The following is a 26,234-nucleotide window of genomic DNA, read 5'->3' as shown; positions in this document are numbered from 1 at the left end:
AATCATTTGTTCTGTTTAAGTCGTACTAAATTTTTTTTAGATTTGTTTCATATTTTAAGCGGTCTCTGTTACCCGTTAATTTTCTTGTTTCCTTTATCTTCGGTCATTTGCCTTATTTTTTTTTTTTTCGTCATTATCCCTCTTCGTCATTATCTTCTCTTCGCGGAATTCATGTATATTATTTATATAGTCGTCAATAACTGTCAATTCTGCTTGCTGCTGAATCGCTCTTTACGTAATTTATTAAGTCGCTCTTTTCATTTTTTTATTATTCGTCCTCGTGTTCCTTCTTTATCCACTTTACATATGCAGGAAACTGCATATCTCCTCCCCTCTCCCTCTGTAGGTGCGTCCACCTATTTTAAGGATTCTGGCAACAGGCTTGGGTAGAACTGTCATACATGCTTACATTCATTCCGGGTGCCGAAACCCGTTCATTTACTCATCACATTCACACACACTCGCTTACTCCAGTTATTCGGCTAACTGGTGTTTGTTTTGCAACAGTCTTCCTAGCCATCTTGCACTAGAAATTCCCTTCAGGAGATTCAACCAACAATCCAATTACTGTCCTTACATCCACCTCCCTTTCTTTTACTTATTACTTATAACTTTCTTGTACTCATAAATGCCTCTTTGTACCGCATATCTGCTTCTATCTGAAAGAAAATAAATTTTATATATAAAAAAACAAATGCCAGACAGCCATCTGTCTGTAAATATGGTTTGCTCCTTTCCCTCCTTTGTTAAATTCACCTGAAAAATAGATACTTAGTTAATTTTTTTAAACATATGTTATTAATTATTAAATTTTCTTTTCTTTTCTGAAATTCCTTGTTACGAAAGTTCTAACTATCAGTCTTCCCAATATTCTAGCATACAATATAAAAGCAGGTCAAGTCTCCATCCCTTTCATGTCAATACGCCATATTCTTTATATACCAACTTTCATGCAGTGTCTTCCTTGAATTGTCTTTTATGTCCTTTTATATTTTGAAATATGCCATTATATTCGCGTATGATCTATGTATGTTTTTTTTTCCTGTATAAATGTGCGTCATGTAGTCAAATAATTATTCCTAATCGCTATATTTCCAACTAACTATGTTAAACTGTTAATCCTTTTTTCCTAAAGATCGACATATGACAACAAAAAAGTGTCGTCACAGTTTAAAAAAAAATATGTTTTTTTAATCATAATACCGTTTCAGACGGTTATTATGTACTTTTTCTAACTTGTTTCCGTTTTTAATGACTGTGGTCATTTCACTTGGTAATTCGACCACCTCATATGGTCCCCGCCAGTTATTTTGCAATTTCTGACCTGCACCCGTATGGACGGCCTTTACTAAAACTAAATCTCCCCACATGGGTTGCCAATTATTAGTATTCTTATCGTAGAGCTCTTTTCGTTTCTCTTTGGATAATAATAGATCCTTCTTGCTTTTGCGCGTGTTTCAAAAAATATACTTTTCAGTTCCTTTGTGTAATCACCGTAGCTTAAATCGTCAAAGTCTTGTCGTTTATATACCGATGCCGGGATATTAGCTCTCCGGCCGTACATTAATTCGAACGGCGTGTACCCCGTCGATGAGTTCATTGTTGTGTTGTATTCGAAAGTGAAAAAGGGCAGATGTTGATCCCATGTATGAGGCTTACCGCCAACATACTGCCTTAAATACATTTTTAATTCACGATTCGACCTTTCTACCACGTTCGCCTGTGGGTGGTATGCACTTGTGGTTATTTTTTTAATTTTCAAAATTTTGCACACATCTTTCATCAATGTGCTAACGAAATTTGTTCCATTGTCGGTGACTAATTCCAGAGGAGCACCATATTTGCAAATTAGATTTTCTACGAAAGTTTGGGCAACCGTCTGGCTCTCCTGATTGACCATCGGCGCAATTGTTAAAAATCTTGTTAAGTCGTCTTGCATGACTAAGCCATATTTATTCCCCCAATCGGACTCGGGCAATACGACGATGTCCATAAATAATTTTTCAAATGGTTCTGATGCGGTTGTCGTTATCCGCATTGGTATTTTATTCATTTTGCAAATTTTATTTTTCTGGCAGGAATCACACTGCCTTACGTAATTTTCAATATCCCGGCGCATATTTGTCCAGGTATACAAAGTTCCAATTTTCTGACGCATTCGCTTAGCGCCTACATGCCCTCCAAGTGGGCTGTCATGAAATTCGTGCAATACCGTTTCAATTTGATCTGCCGATAAACTAGTTCGCTCTTGATCAGCATTAAACAATATAATTTTTTTTCCGAAAAATCCCGCAAAAAACGTTATTATGTCTACAACGTTCTGCTGTTTAATTTTTCTAAATGAGGTGATATTGACCATCTCCTCTGATTCATACAATCTTTCCCCTATTTGGAAACTTCGCGCAAACTTTTCGAAAAAAATTTCGCACTCTATCATGGAGTTGTTTTTTCCGTTTAAAATCATTCCCCATATTTTCTTATCTGGGATAAATACTACGTCGTCTTTTAAGTAGTCTTTCATGCCGTTTGGTAGATCGCATAGCTTTGACAGCTCACTATGGGCTGTACGGCTGTTTAAAATTACGAAATTGGGAGTGTTTGCGTCTTTCCCTACAATTGTACGTGAAAATTTTATTTTATCTTCGCAAAGTGGCCTTTGCGTCAAGATTTCTTTATATTCATCAAATGTAATACCTATGTCGTTGGACGCGGTATCCATGTTCTGGCTATCTGAAACATCGATATTTGACAAGTCTTGTGCACCATCAGCATTGTCGTTGCCGCCATCATGCGCATTTTGCGCGGCCTGCTGCCGTCGCTGTAGCCTGGTTACGGCTGCAATTTGATTCGGTTTATTTTTCTCGATTGTCTCGAGCTTGTTCAACGGTATACGGGACAAGAAATCTGCGACAACGTTCTCACGCCCGTGTTTATATCTGATGTCACACTCGAGTCCTTGAAGTTTTAAGCGAAGTCTCGTAAGTGTGGACGAGGTTTCCTTTAACCTCCAAATGGATACTAGTGGTCTATGGTCGGTGTATACGATAAATCTCTGTCCAAAAATGTAATGTTTGAAATAATCTACTGCCCATACAATGGCAAGTAGCTCCTTCTCGATTATATGATATCGAGTTTCGGCACCTATAAGTGCACGACTCGCAAAAGCAATTGGTCGATTTGTCGACTTTTCGTTTGATAGGACGGCTCCAATAGCATGTTTGCTAGCGTCCGTAGTGAGCACAAAAGTATCTCCATAATTTGGCCTTATTAAGAGAGGTTCTGAAATTAATGCATTTTTCAGTTCTTCGAATGCATGTTGGCATTCTTCACTCCATGCAAATTTTATATTCTTTTTGAGTAGATCGTTTAAAGGTTTACGAATCTCAGCAATGTTGGGTATAAATTTTCCATAAAAGTTCACCGTACCAAGAAAGGACCTAACGCCTTTCACGGTAGTAGGGGGTGTTAGACATTGAATTGCCTTAACATTTGCATCAGTGGGCTTAATGCCGTCTTTATTGACAACATGCCCTAAATACTCGAGCTCGGTTTGCAAAAAATGGCATTTTCCGGGCTCTATCTTTAAATTATGTTTGCGTAAGGCTTCCAGCACCTTGCATTAATTTTGGTTGTGATCCTGTACACTACCACCAAATATAATTATATCGTCGAGATAAACGAATGCTTTTACTTGTCCGATCTCGAATAAAACTGTGTTCATTAATCTCTGGAATGTTGATGGGCTGTTTTTCAGACCCATCGGCATTCTTGTAAATTCGAAATGCCCCATAGGAGTTGAAAATGCTGTTTTAGCAGCGTCTCTCGGGTGAATCGGGACTTGGTAGAAACCTGATTTTAAATCTATGGAGGAAAAATAGTAGGCGTTGCCTACATTATCTAGGATTTCGTTTATTAGCGGGATGGGGTAAACAAATGGTTTTGTTACCTCATTCAAGGCTCTGAAGTCTACCACGATGCGGTATTTCTTGTTACCCTCTGCATCTAGTTTCTTCGGTACACATAGCACCGGTGCATTCCATGGGCTTGTGCTTGGCTTGATAATGCCTTGGGCTCTCATTTCCTCGATTTCTTTGTTAATGTGCCTCTTAGTGGCTTCTGGGAATCGGTATTGTCTTTTATTAATCGGAATATTGGAGGAGGTCTCGATCTCATGCACTGCTATATCAGTGATGGTCAGCTTATCTCCCTTAAGAAAAAATAGGTCCGCAAAATTTTCTAAAATCGATTTTATTTCTGTGAAATCCTTGTCTGGTAGGTGTGCTAGGTTAATCACCTCCCTCAATTTCTCCACTCGCTCGGCTCCGATTGCTCGGGAAATGTGTTTGTGTTCCAGAAGATCGCAATCCATTCTGGAGTCTATTTCGAAGAATTCAGGGGTTTCTTCCGCCCCCTCACTAATGTCAGCTTTATTGTGCACCGAGTCGCTTGAACACATTTTTAGTTCTGCTCGCGCGCGCGCCCTTGCGTTAATGCGCCGGTCTCTTAGCTCAGTAGATGAGCCCATCGGCTGCATCTCTTCATTTTCTCTATACAATGTGTAATGTGTTTTGGCATATTCTGTTCGCAATAAATTAATCCGAACATTTTGTCCTGCCCTAGACCTATAACCGTCAGGATCTACTTCTCCCGGTTTTGGGTAATAGTTTTGTAACACAATGTAATCAAAATTATTGCTTACATGTGCCGTGTGTTTCCTCAAGAAGCCTGACCCTAAAATCCCCTGTATATTTCCTGGTAGTTTTTCTACTACATAAAATTTTGTTGGGAATATCAGATCTCCAACAGCTAGATCGAGCCACACTGTCCCCAAGGTATTCAGGTGACCATCTCCAAGCCCTTGAAAAGCTGTGGACTCTTGGATGTTAGGTGTCTCTTCATAAAAATACAGCATGTCCTTTTCGATCAGGTTGTCACATGCTCCTGTGTCTAACAAAACCGTGAATGTCACGTGATAATATTGTTTTGCCGTAAGATCCATTGTAAGTTGTCTATCGGCATTATAATATATGCGTTTTGCTACGCACGCGCTGTAGTCCCAGTTGGGTCCTTGATTTCTGGACACGTATGGGAAAAAATTATTCTCCGGTGGGGTTGATTTGCCACCTCCGCAGAAAGTACAATGATTATGTTGTACTTGCCAAGCGGCGAACACTCTATGGTCTAATTTTCTGGGTCGATTGTGATATCCTGTGTGTTGCTGCGGCCTTGGTCCCTGGTTATTTTGAGCAAATTGATCCGGACGGTCACGCCGGCTATTTGAACCTCCACCGCTCTGTTGTGGCCGATGTTGATCATGCTCCCTAGGATTATTTCTATTAAAATTATAACAATAATTCCGATGGTTATTTCTGGAATTATTACTGTTAATGTTAAAATTAGGCGCGCATTGGCCGTTATTTCTATAGCCTCCGCCGCTTTCATATTTCGGGTCATTATCGTATCTGTAGTCATTATTCCGATATGCCCTGTTGTTATCGTTATAGTTATTGTAATTACCGTTACCCTTACTACGATAAGGTCTCCCATTATCATTACCTCTACTATAGTTAGAATAACTAGGACCATCGTTTCTTGGCTGATTTTCATTGCATGGGTAACCGTATCCATAATTACGATTGCGCCCGTCCTGTGTACCCCAATTCATTTCCCTGGGTAAGTTATTCAAAACCTGCATTACCGAGTCCATTCGGTATGGATTGCCTTGATTTCCCGCACCGTGAACCTCCGGTTGTCCGGGTCGGAGCCTGGAAGGACCTGAGTATGCGAATGCACCTCTTGCTTGATCTTCTATCAACCTTCTTCCCAAAATTTTGGATTCTAAGACTTCGATCTGTTCACACCAGTGTTGCTCTGATTCCAAAGAATCTATAAGCTCTTCCAGTGTGAGCGTCTTTTTTGTCTTTGCCATTTTTTTTAGTTGCGGATTACGCAATCCGCTAATGAAATGCCATTTAAGATTCCTGGCAGTAATCGACTCTCTTATTTCATTCGGGGGGTCAAAAAACTCCGTCTGAATTTTAGGTTGCTTTGCCCTATTTGCGAAAGCTGAAAATGATTCTTCCTCTTCTTGTTCCAGATTATCAACTCTGGCTATCACCTCGTCCATTTTAACCGAGACTCCGAAAATTTTCCTTAAATTAGCCTTTATGTTCTCCCAGTTATCGGCTTTTATAATATTAGCTTTTCTCGCCGCATCACTTTTTAGTTTACCCATTACAATTGTAATGAGCGGGGACTGTGACTCGCCCTCTGCAATAAGAGACGCAAAATAGTCCACTTGTCCGATAAATCCATCAAGCTCCTCCACTTGTCCTGAGTAATCAGGGATAAGCTGGTGGGCTAGCGCTAAGGGAAATGCCATAATTTCTGGTTTAGAATTTCCCAATTTTAACTCCCAAAGAATCTTCAAATTCTTTGCTAATTTCCACAAACCGCTTTTTTAATTGCTTTAAATGAGTCTCAGTGTCTGAGTTCTCTTCGTCGCTATTGCTTAAATTCTCGGCAATTATAGTCGACGATAAAATACGCTCATTAACTGATGAATTTTCTACCAGCGAAGAACTTGTAGTGATGACTTCCCGATTTCGAAATCGAATTATTCGGTCGGTCATTTAATTTAAAAAGAGAAAAAAGAAGAAATGACCGAATAAAATTAGCCCCACACAGAAAAATTAATGATCGTTAGAAACAACAATATGTGTTGTTAAGTTCGCCTTGTATCATATTTTTGTATGAATAAGAATAATATTTAAACCGAATTTATGCTCCTGTTCCTCGTCAGTCCGGAAACCCTCGTCGATAATTATAGTTTTTTTTAAAACTAGGTATTGATCAAACAAAACATGGCAACGTCAACAAGACAAGAAAACGTGACAATAGAGTGAGCTAAAATATGTTTTAAAGGCCGAAATGTCAGGCAGTATAAAATACCGTTTTCGATATCAAAAATGACTGCAAAGCCGCAAATCCACAATATAATATATCTCAGTCAATATCAATAATATGGCAAATAATCTTTGACCAACAAACGTACCTTAATCTCTACAAAAATAAAAAGAAAAAATAAACAAATAAACTTACCCCACAATCATCTTTTTTTTGTGATTAACTCAAAATTCAGCAGCAGGAACAAAAAAAAGTGTCGTTGAACAGATTAAAAATTTTGCTAACCTCAAACACAGCCAGTCCGAAACAATTAATGCGAAACGTTTTTGTTTTACTTCACTTAAGCTTCTGTAGCATACACCGACTTTGCACTCACTTCAAGCACTTTGTTTCCGAAATGAAACAAGGTTTTTCGACTTTACAAAATTATGTTTCGTACTACTACCGCGGCACCAAACACAAAATGGCACGGATTCCGCCACCAGTCAGAAACTACGTTCGGCTCTCCTTCAGGGTCACCGCTGTCACCACAAAAATGCAGCCCCCGCGTATGGGACTGCCGCGGATCCACCTGGAAGAGGGGAATCCGCGAACTTAAATCTAAAGAAACCAAACAAGCATGATCTATCTCTAGATAACGACTGTCTTTATTGAAACTAAATTTACAAACAGGAAACTTAAGACCAGGTAATAAAACTGCTGTCGGTAGGCTTCGTTGGAAATTCCATGATTGTGAGCATCGGTCCGCCTATTTATGCTTCGTCCAGACGGTGTGAAAACAGGCAAACGTCCTGCCTATGGAATGCTGATATGATGATGATGGACATTAGCGAGATGGGCGGCAGGTAGTGGCCAACAATAACATATCCCTTTAGTTTATTTGGCGCATAGGTAGCAAGCGCCGTTAAACAAAACAAAATCAAATTAAACCTTATGTTGTGAATGGGGGTTTTCCCCGCCAGAAGGCCGATCCTTCAATCAGCTTATCGTAATGCATCTGGGGAATTCATATCACACCGCATATACTTTAAAATACAGGTAGGCAAAATAAGGAAGAGTGGCGCTGCACATTGTTCTGCCGTTTCTTGCATCTATCGTTATCGAATTGTAAAGATTACCATAATAAAAAATCATATTAAAGGTTTTTTCGTGCAAACTATTGAATAACCATCGGCCATGTTGACTATTGTTTGTAGAAATGATTCTAGGAAAAGTATTATTCGACTTTTTTTTCAAGTTTTCCATGAAAAATGTTGTATAAGACTTTTTCAAATAATATTTTTTTAGGTTGCTGAACAAATTTGCTTATATCTCGTTAAAAAAGTGCTTGTGCTGTGATACTTGTTTCAACAGCTACGATTTCGCTTAGAAATAGACGTCCTAAAAACTCCGGAAATTTCCCTTCAATACCATTGTCAAACAACAAAGGCTGTTTTTGCGGTGAAAGCTCATGGCAGTGCTTTATGTCATAAAATTGTGGCGACACCATTCAGCGAACAAGTCAATTAACGCTTGGAGTCTGAAGCAATCATCGCAGGTTTGAATAAGCTGTATGATTTTTTTGTCATCGGCATTCAACAGTCGTGTGCCACAAGGTAATAGCACACTGATATCATTGATAAACAACGCAAACAGTAGAGGCCCCAAGATACTACCTTAGGGGACTTCGGAATTGTTACTAAACCAGCTAGATTGTGACGTTACCAGCTTCACATATGGACTTGTATGACAAATAGATATCAAAACGATACAGATATTATTCTTACAGGATGTAAAATGCTACTTCAAAATGGCACATAACTAATACAAGCATTACACCAAAATGATTGAAATCTGTTATAATAATGATTAAAATAACTTGAGTTCCATAAATGACACAAAGATAAAAAAAAAATGATACCAAAATAATTCCAAAAACTGAAAAGACACAATGATAACAAATTAGGCCATTGCAAATCATTTTGAAAGTTTTTGTCACACCCCCCCCCCCCTCCCCCTTGGAAATTGGCTTGAAAAATCGGGGGGCAAAAAAATAATTTGTAGGATATGAGTTAAATTTTTTTATAAAATCAATTGTATGTGGGCTCTACAGCCTGAAAAACTTGAAAAATGAATATACGAGTCGAGTTAACGCTTCTAGCATGAAATAGAACTAGAAATTCAAACAACGGAATTTCCGAAAATCGGCCAAAAAAATTTCTTTCTTAGACTTTTGCATGGAAATTAATAATGTATATATTAAAAGCAAGAATAGATTTGGTCTTCACGCTTAAACTTAAAATAAAAATGCCTAAAATCAATTTTTTTTTGCTCGATTAAAAATTTTTTTTTGTTTTTTTTCGCCCCCCCTTCAGTGGCCCAACACCGGAGCGACAAAAACTTTTTAAGATATTTGTAATGGCCTTACAATAATAAAAATGGCACACAACAATACACAATAGTGATGAAAAAATGTAGAACAAAAACGTCACAAAAATTATGCAAATGCAAAGAGAAAGCCAAAATTACACAAAATAAACACAATAATGTTACGAAAAGGGCATATAAACAAACAAAAATGACTTATTAACAACACAAAAATATACAAAAATAATATTAAAAATTAGCACAAAAATAGCTTGAAAGAGTTACAAAAATAACAACAAAAAATGATAAAAAATAATGCAAAAAATAATATAAAATGGTGCAATTAACAATGTTGCGAAAAGTCAACGATGCCTACTCTCACGCGAGAGAGTATGAAAAGCATAGCATTCAACGCTTACGCCGTTCACGCAAGCGTAGAAGAAACAGCCGCCGTTGCTATGTGCAGACTTTCTGCTACCTACACACTCGCGCACGTACATCCTTACATCGTCTTCCTGCGAAGCTTATTCACGAGTCAAATAACTCGTGAGCAATCAGTTGCCCGTAAGGGCTAGTGCGCGCACCGAGGTACAGATTTTGCATTATTTTTTCTTTTATTCTTCATCTTCGTCCTCGATTCCACTCGCGGGCAGGGGTGGGGACCCTCGCGAGTAATCGGTATCAACAGCTCGAGCAGCAACGATGAACGAGAGCGACGACTTTAAATGTTAGCTAAACACGTACTCGCAAAAACTCGTCGCAGCGCATAAATAAAAATGAGCGAGTGTACAAAGATGGTACAACTCAAGCAGAAATTTTCTCTTAACTAGCTGACCCGACAAACTTCTTATTACCACAAATTAAACTGTGTTGTGAATAAATCGTGAATCTCGGATGACCTTTGACCCAACTGAAGGCAAGTAATAGAGGTCAGTAGACCTAGGAAACTAAATAAACCTAGACAAAGGAGATTTCTGCGGCCAAAAGGAGTCTGCACAAACCCCCTTATTAACCGTAGCGACATGGGTTGGGCTATTTTTAGACACAAACAAAATCAATTACCTCTTGTAAATCCCTTCATAGCCCACTCACGAACATATTTCAGTATTGAGGTTGTCAATAGATGTTAGTATATGCTCAAAAACTCACTAGCGTTCACATAATTCGCATTGATTCACTCTACATCCTCTGAACACGTGTGTTCTCGCCACGTAGCATACAAAGAACTTTTTTGCCTATTCTAGATGACACGCGACATGGTATTATCTTGGTATTGGCACTTTGAGCCTTGGGCTCAAACGTCTTTCTAAGACTTGACCCTTCTTTATCGACAGACTTCACAGCGTCTGTAATACTCATCCACGGTTTCCTTTGAAACAAAATACTGACCCCACTCTGCTCACACGCGTCAGGCAAGAGCTTTGGAAACAGAAAAACAATACATCCCAAGAAACATTTTTGTTGTATAGTAGCTTATCAAGCGCTTGTTCCATTGGTACAGCTATACATTAGTTGAATAAGCTACTTTTAAACAAAAATGTTTCTCATGATATCCTAAGGGATTTTGCGGCTACCTTGCGGGTTTGGGATAGGCAATTGCAACGAAATATCAGATGGCTCTGGGGCAAGTATGCCGACTGCTGTTTCCCTGAGTGGGCAAGGCTAAAATCCGCAGCATGTTGCTAGGCATTTCCTTGCAGAATGAAGGATTTCGACACTTCACAACTGACAATCTGACTCATCAAATTAAAATTAATTTTTTTTGTAACAAGTAACATGAGTTGCTATTAAAAAATTTGAATTATTCATATTTTTTCGTGTATGAAAATCTTACGTAAGAAATAATTAAACCCCCCTCTCCCCCAAATAAGATTCTTCGGAAAGCCCCCCCCCCTCCCTCCATTATGCCGTACGTAATTAGTGCACGGCCTCAATGATAAAGTCAGAACGTCCTTGTGAAAAGTAAAGAGCTCGCAAACAATATGGGTCACGGAGATCTTTAGCAATGCGCAATATAACAGATTACGATTTACTTTTGAAATCATATTTGAATAATGGTTGCTGAAGCAACTCCTAGGTCTTCAACAACTTTGACCCGTTCAGGACAAGAGCTTGTCGATTTTATAATTGCACGCAATTGGTGTTCTGCTTCCTGTGAAGGTGATGACAGAGTATTCGGCAGTACAGTCAGTCCACAATCATGGCTTACATACAAGTATTGTCGATAAGGCCTGCAGGAATCTGGGATTTATCATGCGGATCGCCAAGAACTTCAACGACATCTACTGCTTCAAAGCTCTCTACTGTGCTCTTGTCCGGTCCAACCTTGAGTACTGCGCTCCTGCGTGGAGTCCGTACTACCAAAATGGAGTTGACCGAATCGAATCAGTGCAGCCGATTCATACGTTTTGCACTTCGAAGATTGCCCTGGAACGACCCCTTTCAGTTGCCCTGCTATGAACAACGCTGCAGACTCATCGATCTTGACCCGTTGAACACTCGTCGCGACGTGATCAGAGCAATGGCAGTCGCCGACATGCTGACCTCGAGAGTGGATTGCCCATGTCTACTCGCGAACCTCGACATATACGCCCAAAGTCGTGTTCTACGCAACGGTCCATTTCTGCGTGTATCGCATCGGCGAACCAACTATAGCACATTTAGCACAATCATCGGTTTGCAACGTCATTTAATCGATTTACACATAGCTTCGACTTAAACGTCAGCCGCGAGGTACTGAAAACTCGTTTCCTGGCACTAGCACGTAGATTCTAGTTTAAGTGTATCAGTAGGGCCAGTAGGCCTGTTGATATTTTTATACAATTGTTTATTTGTAAGTTTGGAAGTTTGGAATTTGGAAAAGTTTTTTTTTTCTATTTAATTTCAGTTTTCGTATTCTACTAAGACGCTCCAACAAACTTCAAAATAAACAACACACACAGTAACAATGACACAAAAACAACACAGAAATAACCCAAAAAACAACACGGATGCTCAACAGATATAAGCAGGCTAAAAAAATTAAGAAGCTAAGAAGCTGATGAAAAACTACTCCAAAATGGCACAAAAAATACCAAAATAATACCAAAAAGAGAATCAAAATGGTACGAAAAACTTGAAACTGAAAAATAACAAAAATATTGTATGTTTGGCTCAAAAAATACATAAATATGATAAACATATACAAAATTGGCATAAAAATGATAAAAAATACAATATAAAAATGCCGTAAAAGGAAAATTAAGAAAGAAAGGCTAAAAATATTACAGTAAAAAAGCCTTGGTGCTACATTCCGCTTTCGGAATTCGAACTTATGTTTTTTTCGCAGCTAACTGTTAAAGTACAAGACAATGACGCGGCTGCTGCTACGATCCTTCTGACTTTTATAGCCTCATTCAGTCGAGATTGCGAGAACATGCGACGACTGACTCGTTAGGCCGGTGGTGTGGTGCCTCAAGGCCGACTGGAAGAAAATATTTATACAAATAGAAGGCAATAATTACACGAAAACGATCCAAAAATAAACATACAACTGATATAACTAATGCTACAGTGGTCCAAGGTCCCCAAGGGGAAAAATGCTACAAAATCGAGTCAAAACAGATACAAAATTACAACAAGACAGATACAAAAATAATAAAAAATGGCACAAAAATAACAAAATGAATGCAAAACTAATATAAATAATACAACAATGGCTCAAAAATAACATAACAATTTAACTTGTATTCTAATCTTCTCTGCTTTAATTTGAGTTTAAATTAGTTAGTTTTGTTCAGTTTATCTCTTGATGTTGATTTTTTTGTCAACTTGAAATTGATGTTAACCTAACTTCATTTCGTTTCAGATGAAGGTTAAGATTTTTTTCAACAACGCTATAATTGTATCTCGGTCTATTTTCATTTCGTTTCAATTGCGCCTAGTTTCATTTAGGTTTTTCTTAAAATTTAATTTACGATAGTGTTGGAACTCTAATACGGGGAAGCACTTAAAGCTGGACAGTTAGCCTTCTTGCCGACATTAGCCTAATGAAGCACAAATTGTGCATATCATGTTTTAAATTAATTATTCAAATTAGTTTTAATATCTTCGTCTCTAAATAAATATTCCTATCGTATGGATGAAATATAAACCAAAAAAAACCCTTTTCATGTGAAAATTGGATTTCTCAAAGGCATTTCCCAGAAATCAAATAGGCAAAGAAAAAGGATTTTTCAAAATAGGAGTGTTTTCCATGTGGCATGAACCAGTTCGAAACCTATGCGTACATATAATCTAGGGTGCCCAAAACAAAAACCCTCAGCAGAACGAATCATCGCTGAACATAACAAATCTTCTTGACTGAACGCAGAGAAAAATTCGATACTTATTATTATGATGTACTGTATAACTCAAAACATGCGTTTTAAAAAGGAAAATATCGCAATAAAGTCCTACCAATAAACCAGAGCCATTCTAAAATTTCAAGAAAACAATTATGTTTACCGGCAAGAACGGCTGCTCTATTGTTCAAGACAATCCTCCCGTCTGACGTAGGTTTCAACGCGCTCGAAGAAGCGTGCTCAATTACTTGTGTACGCATATAATCAAAATTGAAATCCTCCTTCGTGGTGTAAAATAATAAAAACAAGCTACACAATAAACCACCTACATTTACAACCCGCCATATCGCGTAGGTACTAGGTAGGTACGAACCTTTGCATTGCAGTGCATATGTAGGTACATATGCGTACTGCTGTCTGCGTACCTTTCGGGCGTACAACCAAACGAACCGGTTCAGCGAAGCTAAAAATAATCGCCTTCACTTATGCTGTCGGGTAGAACGCACACACACACGGTGTCGCACCGACGGTTATTCCAACGCCGTTAGGTGGAGATGCACGGTGATTTAAAAAAATTAACTCGATGATGACAATGACGAACTCCTTCGCACATCTTGCCAGACTTTGAAAGCATAAACCGCGACAAAAGTTCATAACAAAAATCGATATTTTCAACTTTTCTCTACGGTGGGTGGTGCAAATGTGCCAGGCGACTGCCAGGCTTGGTTTCTGTTTCTTTTTCCGACTCCACCCACGCCGCAGCTGGTTAGAATGATGTCTGGAGTGTCGTTATTGTATGAGTTATTGGCAGTCATTATTCTGTCTGACGATGTAATGGTTGGATTTCGGCCATTCCTTCGTCAGTCAGAACATCGAATCATTTTAGCTTATCACGGCTTTCTGCATCCGCTTCTCGGAAACCAGATTTTACGCTTCGCGCTTCAACTTCCCAGCTTCCAGTCGCAGAGTTTTTCCAAACAATATCACTCGTTTTACAATTTCATTTGACAATTAACGGACGAAATTAGCCACTTGACGCCAGGGATCTTGAAGGCATCCGGAAGAGAAAGCTCCCGGCGAAATGCGCATTCCACTTGACGTAACTTCCTGATTTGACGTGACTTGTTCAAGAATCCGAGGGGCAAGCCAACTAGCTGCGCGCAAAGGACTGACGACTGGCGAAGGAAAGTTTAATTAAAACAAAAGCTGAATGGTGCGCTTCTTGAAAGCACACTCCGAGTTGGCGGCTGCTTTTGTTGACACAATCACTATCTGGCTCCCCGCTCCGCCCCATTCCAGTAGGAAGGGCGTATAATCCGTTACGTAAGAACGCAACGGTAGGGAGGGTGGCACAGAGCGAGCGCGCATTGCGCCATTTCTTTTACCCTCAGTTGGCCTCAGTACGTTTCAAGATTCTTCAGCTGGCTCGCCGGCCGCCCGGAAAAGCGTGATTCTCTGTGGGAAAAGTTTCCCTATTTTGACTTGTACAGGTCTGTATTTCTTGCACCTTTTGCCCCTCAACAATCAACCGAGAGTGTCAGAGGACACTACTGCAATCATGAATTCTTTACGAATTGTGGTTTACAGATTTAAAGAAAGGTAACTTTTTGTTCACTGTTTCGTCATTTTGATCGCTGGGAATAATCCAAGACGCTATTTTAATTTATTATGCAAATTCACCCAGTGCCTTCGAAAGCGTAGAAATTACAGCATTACAGCATTCAAGCTGGACGTTCGTGCCAACCGTCATCCTGGGAAACTGTAAATGACTTAATGCTCTAACGACGTTTTTTTTTATTCTTTTTCTTTTCGCTACAGCCGCAGAACGAAAGACTGAGACATTTTCAAATGAACGGCGGTGGACCGCAGCCAAGTTTCGAGGAAACCATTCAGAGGGTGAGTAAACTTTTCGAGTGCAAGGCGATAAGCAAAAAAAAAGCGAAGGCAGGAACGTCCAACCTGGACGCATTCCGGGCGGAAATTTGCTGTGTGCATAAATATTTTCCACCACCCTGTACCGCCGCGCCGCGACACATCGGGAGCAAGAAACGACTCCCCTTGCAAGTCCCTTCTAAGTGCTTAAATTGTTTCACTTTTTGCAGTGCTTTAGTTTTAATTATTTTCATTCGTTTCCATTCGAAAAGTTTCTCTCTGGCAGGCGTTGCCGCAGCAGCTTTCCTTCTGCGGTGTACGTTCATTGCTACTTTTCCCCTGTCATTGTCCACATACAAAAGCGAATAACTCTTATATTTTCATGGTTTATCAATTGGTGTTTTTTCTTCTCTATATATTTTTTTCGTTTTCTTTTTTTTTGGTGGGTTGATGAAATTCCACTTTTCTTTCCCGCGCACGGCCTGGCATGCAGCTAAAAATTCAAGAAGCACTTAGGAAAAAGGAAAAGTTTCAACGGGAACACGAAGAGGTAAGTGGCGATGATGTTTTTGTGTGTGTGTTGGTATTTTTTTACTTCCTTAGTTTCGTTTCTTTTCATTTCGAATAGCTGTGAAAAAACATGTTTTCCTTATTGCTACCTTTTCCCTGCCTTGCCCCTGCCTTGATCCAATTTCCTTTTCAAGTCAGGAGAGAAAAAAAAATATTTTAAATACACAAAGTGCCCGTTCTGCAGAACACCACGACTAACCGGGTACTTACTATTGTGTATGGCGGCGTGCCAGACGAACTTCCGGTGTTTACCCGGACACCTTGGTCATTTATTTCAAAACTAAGAATTCAACCTCACTCTTCCGGCCTGGGTTCTCCTTTCCAGCATTCGGAGGGTCGGTATGTTCAAACTAATTACTGCAAGCACAGCAGCTGTTTTCTGCACAGTTTGGTTGAATTTTCAAGCTGGAAAGATTGTAAATTATTGTTTGGAATTTCACGCGACTTTGTTTCCTTTTGTTGGTCGGAAAAGTTTTCGTCGGGCGGTGAGCTGACGTTTATTGAGTTGCGTTTGTTTAATTGTTTTCGTGGGTACCAACTTGCATGTGATAATACAGGTTCGTTGAAATTTCTGAAGCTTTGGAGAAAGCGAGCACTTAAATATACGCAGTTTGGTGCCTGCTAAAAGTAATTTACAATTGCTCTTAGACACTTCTCATCCGACATGCTTTCGTGTGTGTAATTCACAATTGCTGTTTTTCTCCATTCCTCTTTTTGTACTTATCTTAAGTAATTGTAAATCGAATTTACAAGAGCGCGAAAATATTCGAATAGTGGATCATTTACTTACAAAATAGTAATGCTATTGTGAAACTATAACCATTAAAATATTATAATCATTGGATAGGAAAAAGATTTTTCAATAATTTTCCATGAACTTTTTACCGCCGTGAAAACTTTTGTGAAAAACTTTTTGCAGATAATTTTTTTTGTTTTGCTTAGACAATTTATTTATATTTTGATATAAAAATACTAGCACTGGGATGCATGGTTCATAAGTATTCACAATATCCAAGAAAATCGGAAAACATCCCTTAGAGTTTTCTAGAAAATATGAGTGTTCAATTTTTTTAAATATTTTCATCGATTATAAGTCCATTATCTGTGAAATTTCATAAAAAATTCCGAGATGATTTTAAAAATAGCCCGCTGCCAACAAATCAAATACTGCACACACTTCTTTATGTTGAAATCTGCACTTTGGAACCGTCTGAATAAAAAAATTGAAGTTATTAAATGGAGATTACACTGACACAGATGGTATTTTTTTTTTACTAAAAGTAACTATTCCTTAGAAATAAATGCTTTTGATTCAAAACGTGTTCATAAAATGTGTTACCTTGTTATAAACGTCAGTGAATGAAATTTTCCCTTTAATTCTACTACATAATTATTGTTGTAATTAACACGTACTTTGCCTTCGAATTGTTTATTTTAAAACAGACTCTCACAATTACTCGATTTAGTTGCTAGCAATTTCGCGACTCAAAACTATCAACTCCCGAATACAACAAACCCTTGATGGTCAAGCTCGAGTCGATGACCTTCCCACCGGACTCTCTAATACGAGTAGCAGCAGTAATCCCGGCACTGTCGATGCTGGCTTGAGAGTCAAAAATGACTCTTTATCATACCATCCAATACTTCAGCTTTCTTCTGGTATAATATCCATGAAAAAAGACTGTCCCAGAAAGTATGAACGCACCCAGTTCGTAAAAATCGTAAAAATAAAACAAAAATATTAGAAATATAATTTTTATCTAATAATACTGTTTAAATAAGATTAATATCAATAACAGTTCAGTGTTCTCAATTACTGCTATCTATCGATTGAATGCAAGTTGGTGCACCTTCTTGCGAACGTTCTTCATGAAGTTTAATACAGGCTTCTTTGTTACAAATTTTTGGGAAGTGCTGGTAGTTTAACTGTCAAAACACTTGGGCGTAGGGTTGCCAAGTCTGAAAAGTACAAAAACCGGCCGGCCGGTCCTGCCTTCAAAAAATGTGGGGGGGGGGGGGTTGTGGCAGCATATTAGAGAATTTGTCTGTAATGTGTAACGTGCGTTAGACAGAAGATAGCTAGTTTTTGAGTGACAACTACTTGCTTCTGGCGCTAGTGGACAATTTAATGTATATTACCACCAGAAGCAAGGTATTATCACTGAAAAACTAGCTATCTTCAATGATCCACTGTTCAGGATTGGTAATAAATTTATCAGAAAATTTAACAAACCAGGCAAAAAGTACAAATCCGGCTTCATACGTTGGAAAACCGGCCTTTTTGCTGGATTGACCGGCCACCGGCTTTGCAAGTGAAAAACCGGTCGGGCCGGCCAAAAACCGGCCACTTGGCAACCCTACTTGGGCGCAAACCGAGAGAATGTGGGTTAGAGTCCCACTGAGCCATATATTTTTGGCCCCATATCGAAGTTTCGCAGTTTTATCCAGTCTACCATTCTTCCCACCAAACGCTCCTCCAACTTTAATAAAAATAGTTTACGTTGGACCGCGACAGAGTCAGAGACAAGTTAAACAGAACACATATTACGTTGTGCAATGACAGGTATGGCTCACACCCATGCTCTTTCGATTGGTATTTGAATGTTTTACTCACTAAACTAATACCGCGATCGTTGTATTGGTAATCTAATCTCTAGTTTTGTTTTTCTTCCAATTCTATCATTCCCGTATACGCACCACACGCTCTTATGCAACAATATTATTTTTAAATGACTGCTCTTTGTTTCTACCGTCGAGAAGATAGACTGTTATCTGTTATCTAGGCTGTATACTTGGTCAGTACGATAGAAACACACAGTGCGTTGTCGACAGTCCGGCAAGTCTCGTGATAGAACCCTCTTTCGGGTGTCTTTTTTCTTTTTATTCACTTGTACATTAAAGTCGCTTTTTACGCGAAGGGTACGTTCCCCGTAAATCAAAATCGCGTAAAAAACATGTAAATTCAGAAAATCGCCTAAAAACAGTCGCGTAAAAAACAAACCGCGTAAAAAGCGACTTGAGTGTATATGACGTAAACTATTTTGAAAAGGAAATGATAGAATCTGGAGAATAAAACAGAACTAGATATTAGACTACCCAATATAACGGGCGGTAGAAGTCTAGTGAGTAAAACATTCGGGTACCAACCGAAAGAGCGTGGGTGCGAGCCCCACCTGCCATTGCGTAACTCAAAATCTTGGTCTACACTCAAGTCTTTTTGCAGACGGTTATTTTTACGCAGTTTTTTCGATGATTTTGAATTAACGAGTTTTTTTACGTCGATTTTTGAATTAAAACGGTTTATTTTATGTAGAATTTTGAATTAGCGCTGTTCTTTTACAACTTTTTTCGAATTAACGCGGTTTTTTACAACATTTTTCGAATTAACGCGGTTTTTTTTAAAACGATTTTATTTAACACGCCACGTATCCTCCGTGTAGAAAATGACTTGATGTATATCGTTATGCTCCACTTCATCCAACAATCGTTCTTCGCATCAGAAGTTGAACTTGTTAAATTCGGAATTGGGCTTGAAATCGAACATGACGTTGAACTTCAAACTACACTTGAATTTGGATTTGAAATTGGACTCGAAATTAAACTTAAATTGGACTTGTAATTAGACTTGAATTGTCTCTGATTAGGATTTGAACTATTTATTTCAAATTGCACAAGAAACTTTAATTGGACTTAGAATTGCACTAGAATAGTGGATGTAAATTTGAACTTGCAGCTTAGGAAATTCTTGATCGTTTGCTGTTATTAACTCAGTTTTATACTTTGCGGCTTGGTCCGGTCTGATGCTTGAAGTTGAACATGAATTTGTACTTGGAGTTGGACCCAAAATCAAATTTGAAAGTGGATTCAAACTTAGCCGTCGATATGGGCTTGAAATCTATTGCTATGACGAAGGATTTCTGTCTGTCTGTCTGTCTGTCTGTCTGTCTGTCTGTCTGTCTGTCTGTCTGTCTGTCTGTCTGTCTGTCTGTCTGTCTGTCTGTCTGTCTGTCTGTCTGTCTGTCTGTCTGTCTGTCTGTCTGTCTGTCTGTCTGTCTGTCTGTCTGTCTGTCTGTCTGTCTGTCTGTCTGTCTGTCTGTCTGTCTGTCTGTCTGTCTGTCTGTCTGTCTGTCTGTCTGTCTGTCTGTCTGTCTGTCTGTCTGTCTGTCTGTCTGTCTGTCTGTCTGTCTGTCTGTCTGTCTGTCTGTCTGTCTGTCTGTCTGTCTGTCTGTCTGTCTGTCTGTCTGTCTGTCTGTCTGTCTGTCTGTCTGTCTGTCTGTCTGTCTGTCTGTCTGTCTGTCTGTCTGTCTGTCTGTCTGTCTGTCTGTCTGTCTGTCTGTCTGTCTGTCTGTCTGTCTGTCTGTCTGTCTGTCTGTCTGTCTGTCTGTCTGTCTGTCTGTCTGTCTGTCTGTCTGTCTGTCTGTCTGTCTGTCTGTCTGTCTGTCTGTCTGTCTGTCTGTCTGTCTGTCTGTCTGTCTGTCTGTCTGTCTGTCTGTCTGTCTGTCTGTCTGTCTGTCTGTCTGTCTGTCTGTCTGTCTGTCTGTCTGTCTGTCTGTCTGTCTGTCTGTCTGTCTGTCTGTCTGTCTGTCTGTCTGTCTGTCTGTCTGTCTGTCTGTCTGTCTGTCTGTCTGTCTGTCTGTCTGTCTGTCTGTCTGTCTGTCTGTCTGTCTGTCTGTCTGTCTGTCTGTCTGTCTGTCTGTCTGTCTGTCTGTCTGTCTGTCTGTCTGTCTGTCTGTCTGTCTGTCTGTCTGTCTGTCTGTCTGTCTGTCTGTCTGTCTGTCTGTCTGTCTGTCTGTCTGTCTGTCTGTCTGTCTGTCTGTCTGTCTGTCTGTCTGTCTGTCTGTCTGTCTGTCTGTCTGTCTGTCTGTCTGTCTGTCTGTCTGTCTGTCTGTCTGTCTGTCTGTCTGTCTGTCTGTCTGTCTGTCTGTCTGTCTGTCTGTCTGTCTGTCTGTCTGTCTGTCTGTCTGTCTGTCTGTCTGTCTGTCTGTCTGTCTGTCTGTCTGTCTGTCTGTCTGTCTGTCTGTCTGTCTGTCTGTCTGTCTGTCTGTCTGTCTGTCTGTCTGTCTGTCTGTCTGTCTGTCTGTCTGTCTGTCTGTCTGTCTGTCTGTCTGTCTGTCTGTCTGTCTGTCTGTCTGTCTGTCTGTCTGTCTGTCTGTCTGTCTGTCTGTCTGTCTGTCTGTCTGTCTGTCTGTCTGTCTGTCTGTCTGTCTGTCTGTCTGTCTGTCTGTCTGTCTGTCTGTCTGTCTGTCTGTCTGTCTGTCTGTCTGTCTGTCTGTCTGTCTGTCTGTCTGTCTGTCTGTCTGTCTGTCTGTCTGTCTGTCTGTCTGTCTGTCTGTCTGTCTGTCTGTCTGTCTGTCTGTCTGTCTGTCTGTCTGTCTGTCTGTCTGTCTGTCTGTCTGTCTGTCTGTCTGTCTGTCTGTCTGTCTGTCTGTCTGTCTGTCTGTCTGTCTGTCTGTCTGTCTGTCTGTCTGTCTGTCTGTCTGTCTGTCTGTCTGTCTGTCTGTCTGTCTGTCTGTCTGTCTGTCTGTCTGTCTGTCTGTCTGTCTGTCTGTCTGTCTGTCTGTCTGTCTGTCTGTCTGTCTGTCTGTCTGTCTGTCTGTCTGTCTGTCTGTCTGTCTGTCTGTCTGTCTGTCTGTCTGTCTGTCTGTCTGTCTGTCTGTCTGTCTGTCTGTCTGTCTGTCTGTCTGTCTGTCTGTCTGTCTGTCTGTCTGTCTGTCTGTCTGTCTGTCTGTCTGTCTGTCTGTCTGTCTGTCTGTCTGTCTGTCTGTCTGTCTGTCTGTCTGTCTGTCTGTCTGTCTGTCTGTCTGTCTGTCTGTCTGTCTGTCTGTCTGTCTGTCTGTCTGTCTGTCTGTCTGTCTGTCTGTCTGTCTGTCTGTCTGTCTGTCTGTCTGTCTGTCTGTCTGTCTGTCTGTCTGTCTGTCTGTCTGTCTGTCTGTCTGTCTGTCTGTCTGTCTGTCTGTCTGTCTGTCTGTCTGTCTGTCTGTCTGTCTGTCTGTCTGTCTGTCTGTCTGTCTGTCTGTCTGTCTGTCTGTCTGTCTGTCTGTCTGTCTGTCTGTCTGTCTGTCTGTCTGTCTGTCTGTCTGTCTGTCTGTCTGTCTGTCTGTCTGTCTGTCTGTCTGTCTGTCTGTCTGTCTGTCTGTCTGTCTGTCTGTCTGTCTGTCTGTCTGTCTGTCTGTCTGTCTGTCTGTCTGTCTGTCTGTCTGTCTGTCTGTCTGTCTGTCTGTCTGTCTGTCTGTCTGTCTGTCTGTCTGTCTGTCTGTCTGTCTGTCTGTCTGTCTGTCTGTCTGTCTGTCTGTCTGTCTGTCTGTCTGTCTGTCTGTCTGTCTGTCTGTCTGTCTGTCTGTCTGTCTGTCTGTCTGTCTGTCTGTCTGTCTGTCTGTCTGTCTGTCTGTCTGTCTGTCTGTCTGTCTGTCTGTCTGTCTGTCTGTCTGTCTGTCTGTCTGTCTGTCTGTCTGTCTGTCTGTCTGTCTGTCTGTCTGTCTGTCTGTCTGTCTGTCTGTCTGTCTGTCTGTCTGTCTGTCTGTCTGTCTGTCTGTCTGTCTGTCTGTCTGTCTGTCTGTCTGTCTGTCTGTCTGTCTGTCTGTCTGTCTGTCTGTCTGTCTGTCTGTCTGTCTGTCTGTCTGTCTGTCTGTCTGTCTGTCTGTCTGTCTGTCTGTCTGTCTGTCTGTCTGTCTGTCTGTCTGTCTGTCTGTCTGTCTGTCTGTCTGTCTGTCTGTCTGTCTGTCTGTCTGTCTGTCTGTCTGTCTGTCTGTCTGTCTGTCTGTCTGTCTGTCTGTCTGTCTGTCTGTCTGTCTGTCTGTCTGTCTGTCTGTCTGTCTGTCTGTCTGTCTGTCTGTCTGTCTGTCTGTCTGTCTGTCTGTCTGTCTGTCTGTCTGTCTGTCTGTCTGTCTGTCTGTCTGTCTGTCTGTCTGTCTGTCTGTCTGTCTGTCTGTCTGTCTGTCTGTCTGTCTGTCTGTCTGTCTGTCTGTCTGTCTGTCTGTCTGTCTGTCTGTCTGTCTGTCTGTCTGTCTGTCTGTCTGTCTGTCTGTCTGTCTGTCTGTCTGTCTGTCTGTCTGTCTGTCTGTCTGTCTGTCTGTCTGTCTGTCTGTCTGTCTGTCTGTCTGTCTGTCTGTCTGTCTGTCTGTCTGTCTGTCTGTCTGTCTGTCTGTCTGTCTGTCTGTCTGTCTGTCTGTCTGTCTGTCTGTCTGTCTGTCTGTCTGTCTGTCTGTCTGTCTGTCTGTCTGTCTGTCTGTCTGTCTGTCTGTCTGTCTGTCTGTCTGTCTGTCTGTCTGTCTGTCTGTCTGTCTGTCTGTCTGTCTGTCTGTCTGTCTGTCTGTCTGTCTGTCTGTCTGTCTGTCTGTCTGTCTGTCTGTCTGTCTGTCTGTCTGTCTGTCTGTCTGTCTGTCTGTCTGTCTGTCTGTCTGTCTGTCTGTCTGTCTGTCTGTCTGTCTGTCTGTCTGTCTGTCTGTCTGTCTGTCTGTCTGTCTGTCTGTCTGTCTGTCTGTCTGTCTGTCTGTCTGTCTGTCTGTCTGTCTGTCTGTCTGTCTGTCTGTCTGTCTGTCTGTCTGTCTGTCTGTCTGTCTGTCTGTCTGTCTGTCTGTCTGTCTGTCTGTCTGTCTGTCTGTCTGTCTGTCTGTCTGTCTGTCTGTCTGTCTGTCTGTCTGTCTGTCTGTCTGTCTGTCTGTCTGTCTGTCTGTCTGTCTGTCTGTCTGTCTGTCTGTCTGTCTGTCTGTCTGTCTGTCTGTCTGTCTGTCTGTCTGTCTGTCTGTCTGTCTGTCTGTCTGTCTGTCTGTCTGTCTGTCTGTCTGTCTGTCTGTCTGTCTGTCTGTCTGTCTGTCTGTCTGTCTGTCTGTCTGTCTGTCTGTCTGTCTGTCTGTCTGTCTGTCTGTCTGTCTGTCTGTCTGTCTGTCTGTCTGTCTGTCTGTCTGTCTGTCTGTCTGTCTGTCTGTCTGTCTGTCTGTCTGTCTGTCTGTCTGTCTGTCTGTCTGTCTGTCTGTCTGTCTGTCTGTCTGTCTGTCTGTCTGTCTGTCTGTCTGTCTGTCTGTCTGTCTGTCTGTCTGTCTGTCTGTCTGTCTGTCTGTCTGTCTGTCTGTCTGTCTGTCTGTCTGTCTGTCTGTCTGTCTGTCTGTCTGTCTGTCTGTCTGTCTGTCTGTCTGTCTGTCTGTCTGTCTGTCTGTCTGTCTGTCTGTCTGTCTGTCTGTCTGTCTGTCTGTCTGTCTGTCTGTCTGTCTGTCTGTCTGTCTGTCTGTCTGTCTGTCTGTCTGTCTGTCTGTCTGTCTGTCTGTCTGTCTGTCTGTCTGTCTGTCTGTCTGTCTGTCTGTCTGTCTGTCTGTCTGTCTGTCTGTCTGTCTGTCTGTCTGTCTGTCTGTCTGTCTGTCTGTCTGTCTGTCTGTCTGTCTGTCTGTCTGTCTGTCTGTCTGTCTGTCTGTCTGTCTGTCTGTCTGTCTGTCTGTCTGTCTGTCTGTCTGTCTGTCTGTCTGTCTGTCTGTCTGTCTGTCTGTCTGTCTGTCTGTCTGTCTGTCTGTCTGTCTGTCTGTCTGTCTGTCTGTCTGTCTGTCTGTCTGTCTGTCTGTCTGTCTGTCTGTCTGTCTGTCTGTCTGTCTGTCTGTCTGTCTGTCTGTCTGTCTGTCTGTCTGTCTGTCTGTCTGTCTGTCTGTCTGTCTGTCTGTCTGTCTGTCTGTCTGTCTGTCTGTCTGTCTGTCTGTCTGTCTGTCTGTCTGTCTGTCTGTCTGTCTGTCTGTCTGTCTGTCTGTCTGTCTGTCTGTCTGTCTGTCTGTCTGTCTGTCTGTCTGTCTGTCTGTCTGTCTGTCTGTCTGTCTGTCTGTCTGTCTGTCTGTCTGTCTGTCTGTCTGTCTGTCTGTCTGTCTGTCTGTCTGTCTGTCTGTCTGTCTGTCTGTCTGTCTGTCTGTCTGTCTGTCTGTCTGTCTGTCTGTCTGTCTGTCTGTCTGTCTGTCTGTCTGTCTGTCTGTCTGTCTGTCTGTCTGTCTGTCTGTCTGTCTGTCTGTCTGTCTGTCTGTCTGTCTGTCTGTCTGTCTGTCTGTCTGTCTGTCTGTCTGTCTGTCTGTCTGTCTGTCTGTCTGTCTGTCTGTCTGTCTGTCTGTCTGTCTGTCTGTCTGTCTGTCTGTCTGTCTGTCTGTCTGTCTGTCTGTCTGTCTGTCTGTCTGTCTGTCTGTCTGTCTGTCTGTCTGTCTGTCTGTCTGTCTGTCTGTCTGTCTGTCTGTCTGTCTGTCTGTCTGTCTGTCTGTCTGTCTGTCTGTCTGTCTGTCTGTCTGTCTGTCTGTCTGTCTGTCTGTCTGTCTGTCTGTCTGTCTGTCTGTCTGTCTGTCTGTCTGTCTGTCTGTCTGTCTGTCTGTCTGTCTGTCTGTCTGTCTGTCTGTCTGTCTGTCTGTCTGTCTGTCTGTCTGTCTGTCTGTCTGTCTGTCTGTCTGTCTGTCTGTCTGTCTGTCTGTCTGTCTGTCTGTCTGTCTGTCTGTCTGTCTGTCTGTCTGTCTGTCTGTCTGTCTGTCTGTCTGTCTGTCTGTCTGTCTGTCTGTCTGTCTGTCTGTCTGTCTGTCTGTCTGTCTGTCTGTCTGTCTGTCTGTCTGTCTGTCTGTCTGTCTGTCTGTCTGTCTGTCTGTCTGTCTGTCTGTCTGTCTGTCTGTCTGTCTGTCTGTCTGTCTGTCTGTCTGTCTGTCTGTCTGTCTGTCTGTCTGTCTGTCTGTCTGTCTGTCTGTCTGTCTGTCTGTCTGTCTGTCTGTCTGTCTGTCTGTCTGTCTGTCTGTCTGTCTGTCTGTCTGTCTGTCTGTCTGTCTGTCTGTCTGTCTGTCTGTCTGTCTGTCTGTCTGTCTGTCTGTCTGTCTGTCTGTCTGTCTGTCTGTCTGTCTGTCTGTCTGTCTGTCTGTCTGTCTGTCTGTCTGTCTGTCTGTCTGTCTGTCTGTCTGTCTGTCTGTCTGTCTGTCTGTCTGTCTGTCTGTCTGTCTGTCTGTCTGTCTGTCTGTCTGTCTGTCTGTCTGTCTGTCTGTCTGTCTGTCTGTCTGTCTGTCTGTCTGTCTGTCTGTCTGTCTGTCTGTCTGTCTGTCTGTCTGTCTGTCTGTCTGTCTGTCTGTCTGTCTGTCTGTCTGTCTGTCTGTCTGTCTGTCTGTCTGTCTGTCTGTCTGTCTGTCTGTCTGTCTGTCTGTCTGTCCTGTGTTCCTTATAGAATCAAAAACTACTGAACCAATCGGCGTGAAAATTTGCATGTAGAGGTTTTTGGGGCCAGGAAAG

General features: G+C 41.4%; 1 protein-coding gene across 1 annotated transcript in view; it reads left to right on the top strand.

Annotated features, from left to right (window-relative positions):
• LOC128738627 (uncharacterized) overlaps positions 1-26,234 on the top strand; it is a 420,925-nt gene that overhangs the window by 326,600 nt on the left and 68,091 nt on the right. Inside the window, exons 7-8 of the mRNA XM_053833956.1 lie at positions 15,393-15,470; positions 15,940-15,996. Coding sequence (XP_053689931.1) covers positions 15,393-15,470; positions 15,940-15,996 — 135 coding nt within the window. The remainder of the gene's footprint in view (positions 1-15,392; positions 15,471-15,939; positions 15,997-26,234) is intronic.

Source organism: Sabethes cyaneus, chromosome 1 (genome assembly GCF_943734655.1).
Source record: "Sabethes cyaneus chromosome 1, idSabCyanKW18_F2, whole genome shotgun sequence".
In the NCBI taxonomy this organism is placed as follows: domain Eukaryota; kingdom Metazoa; phylum Arthropoda; class Insecta; order Diptera; family Culicidae; genus Sabethes; species Sabethes cyaneus.
Note: the sequence above shows the minus strand (reverse complement) of the source record. Positions and strands in the feature narration are given on the sequence as shown.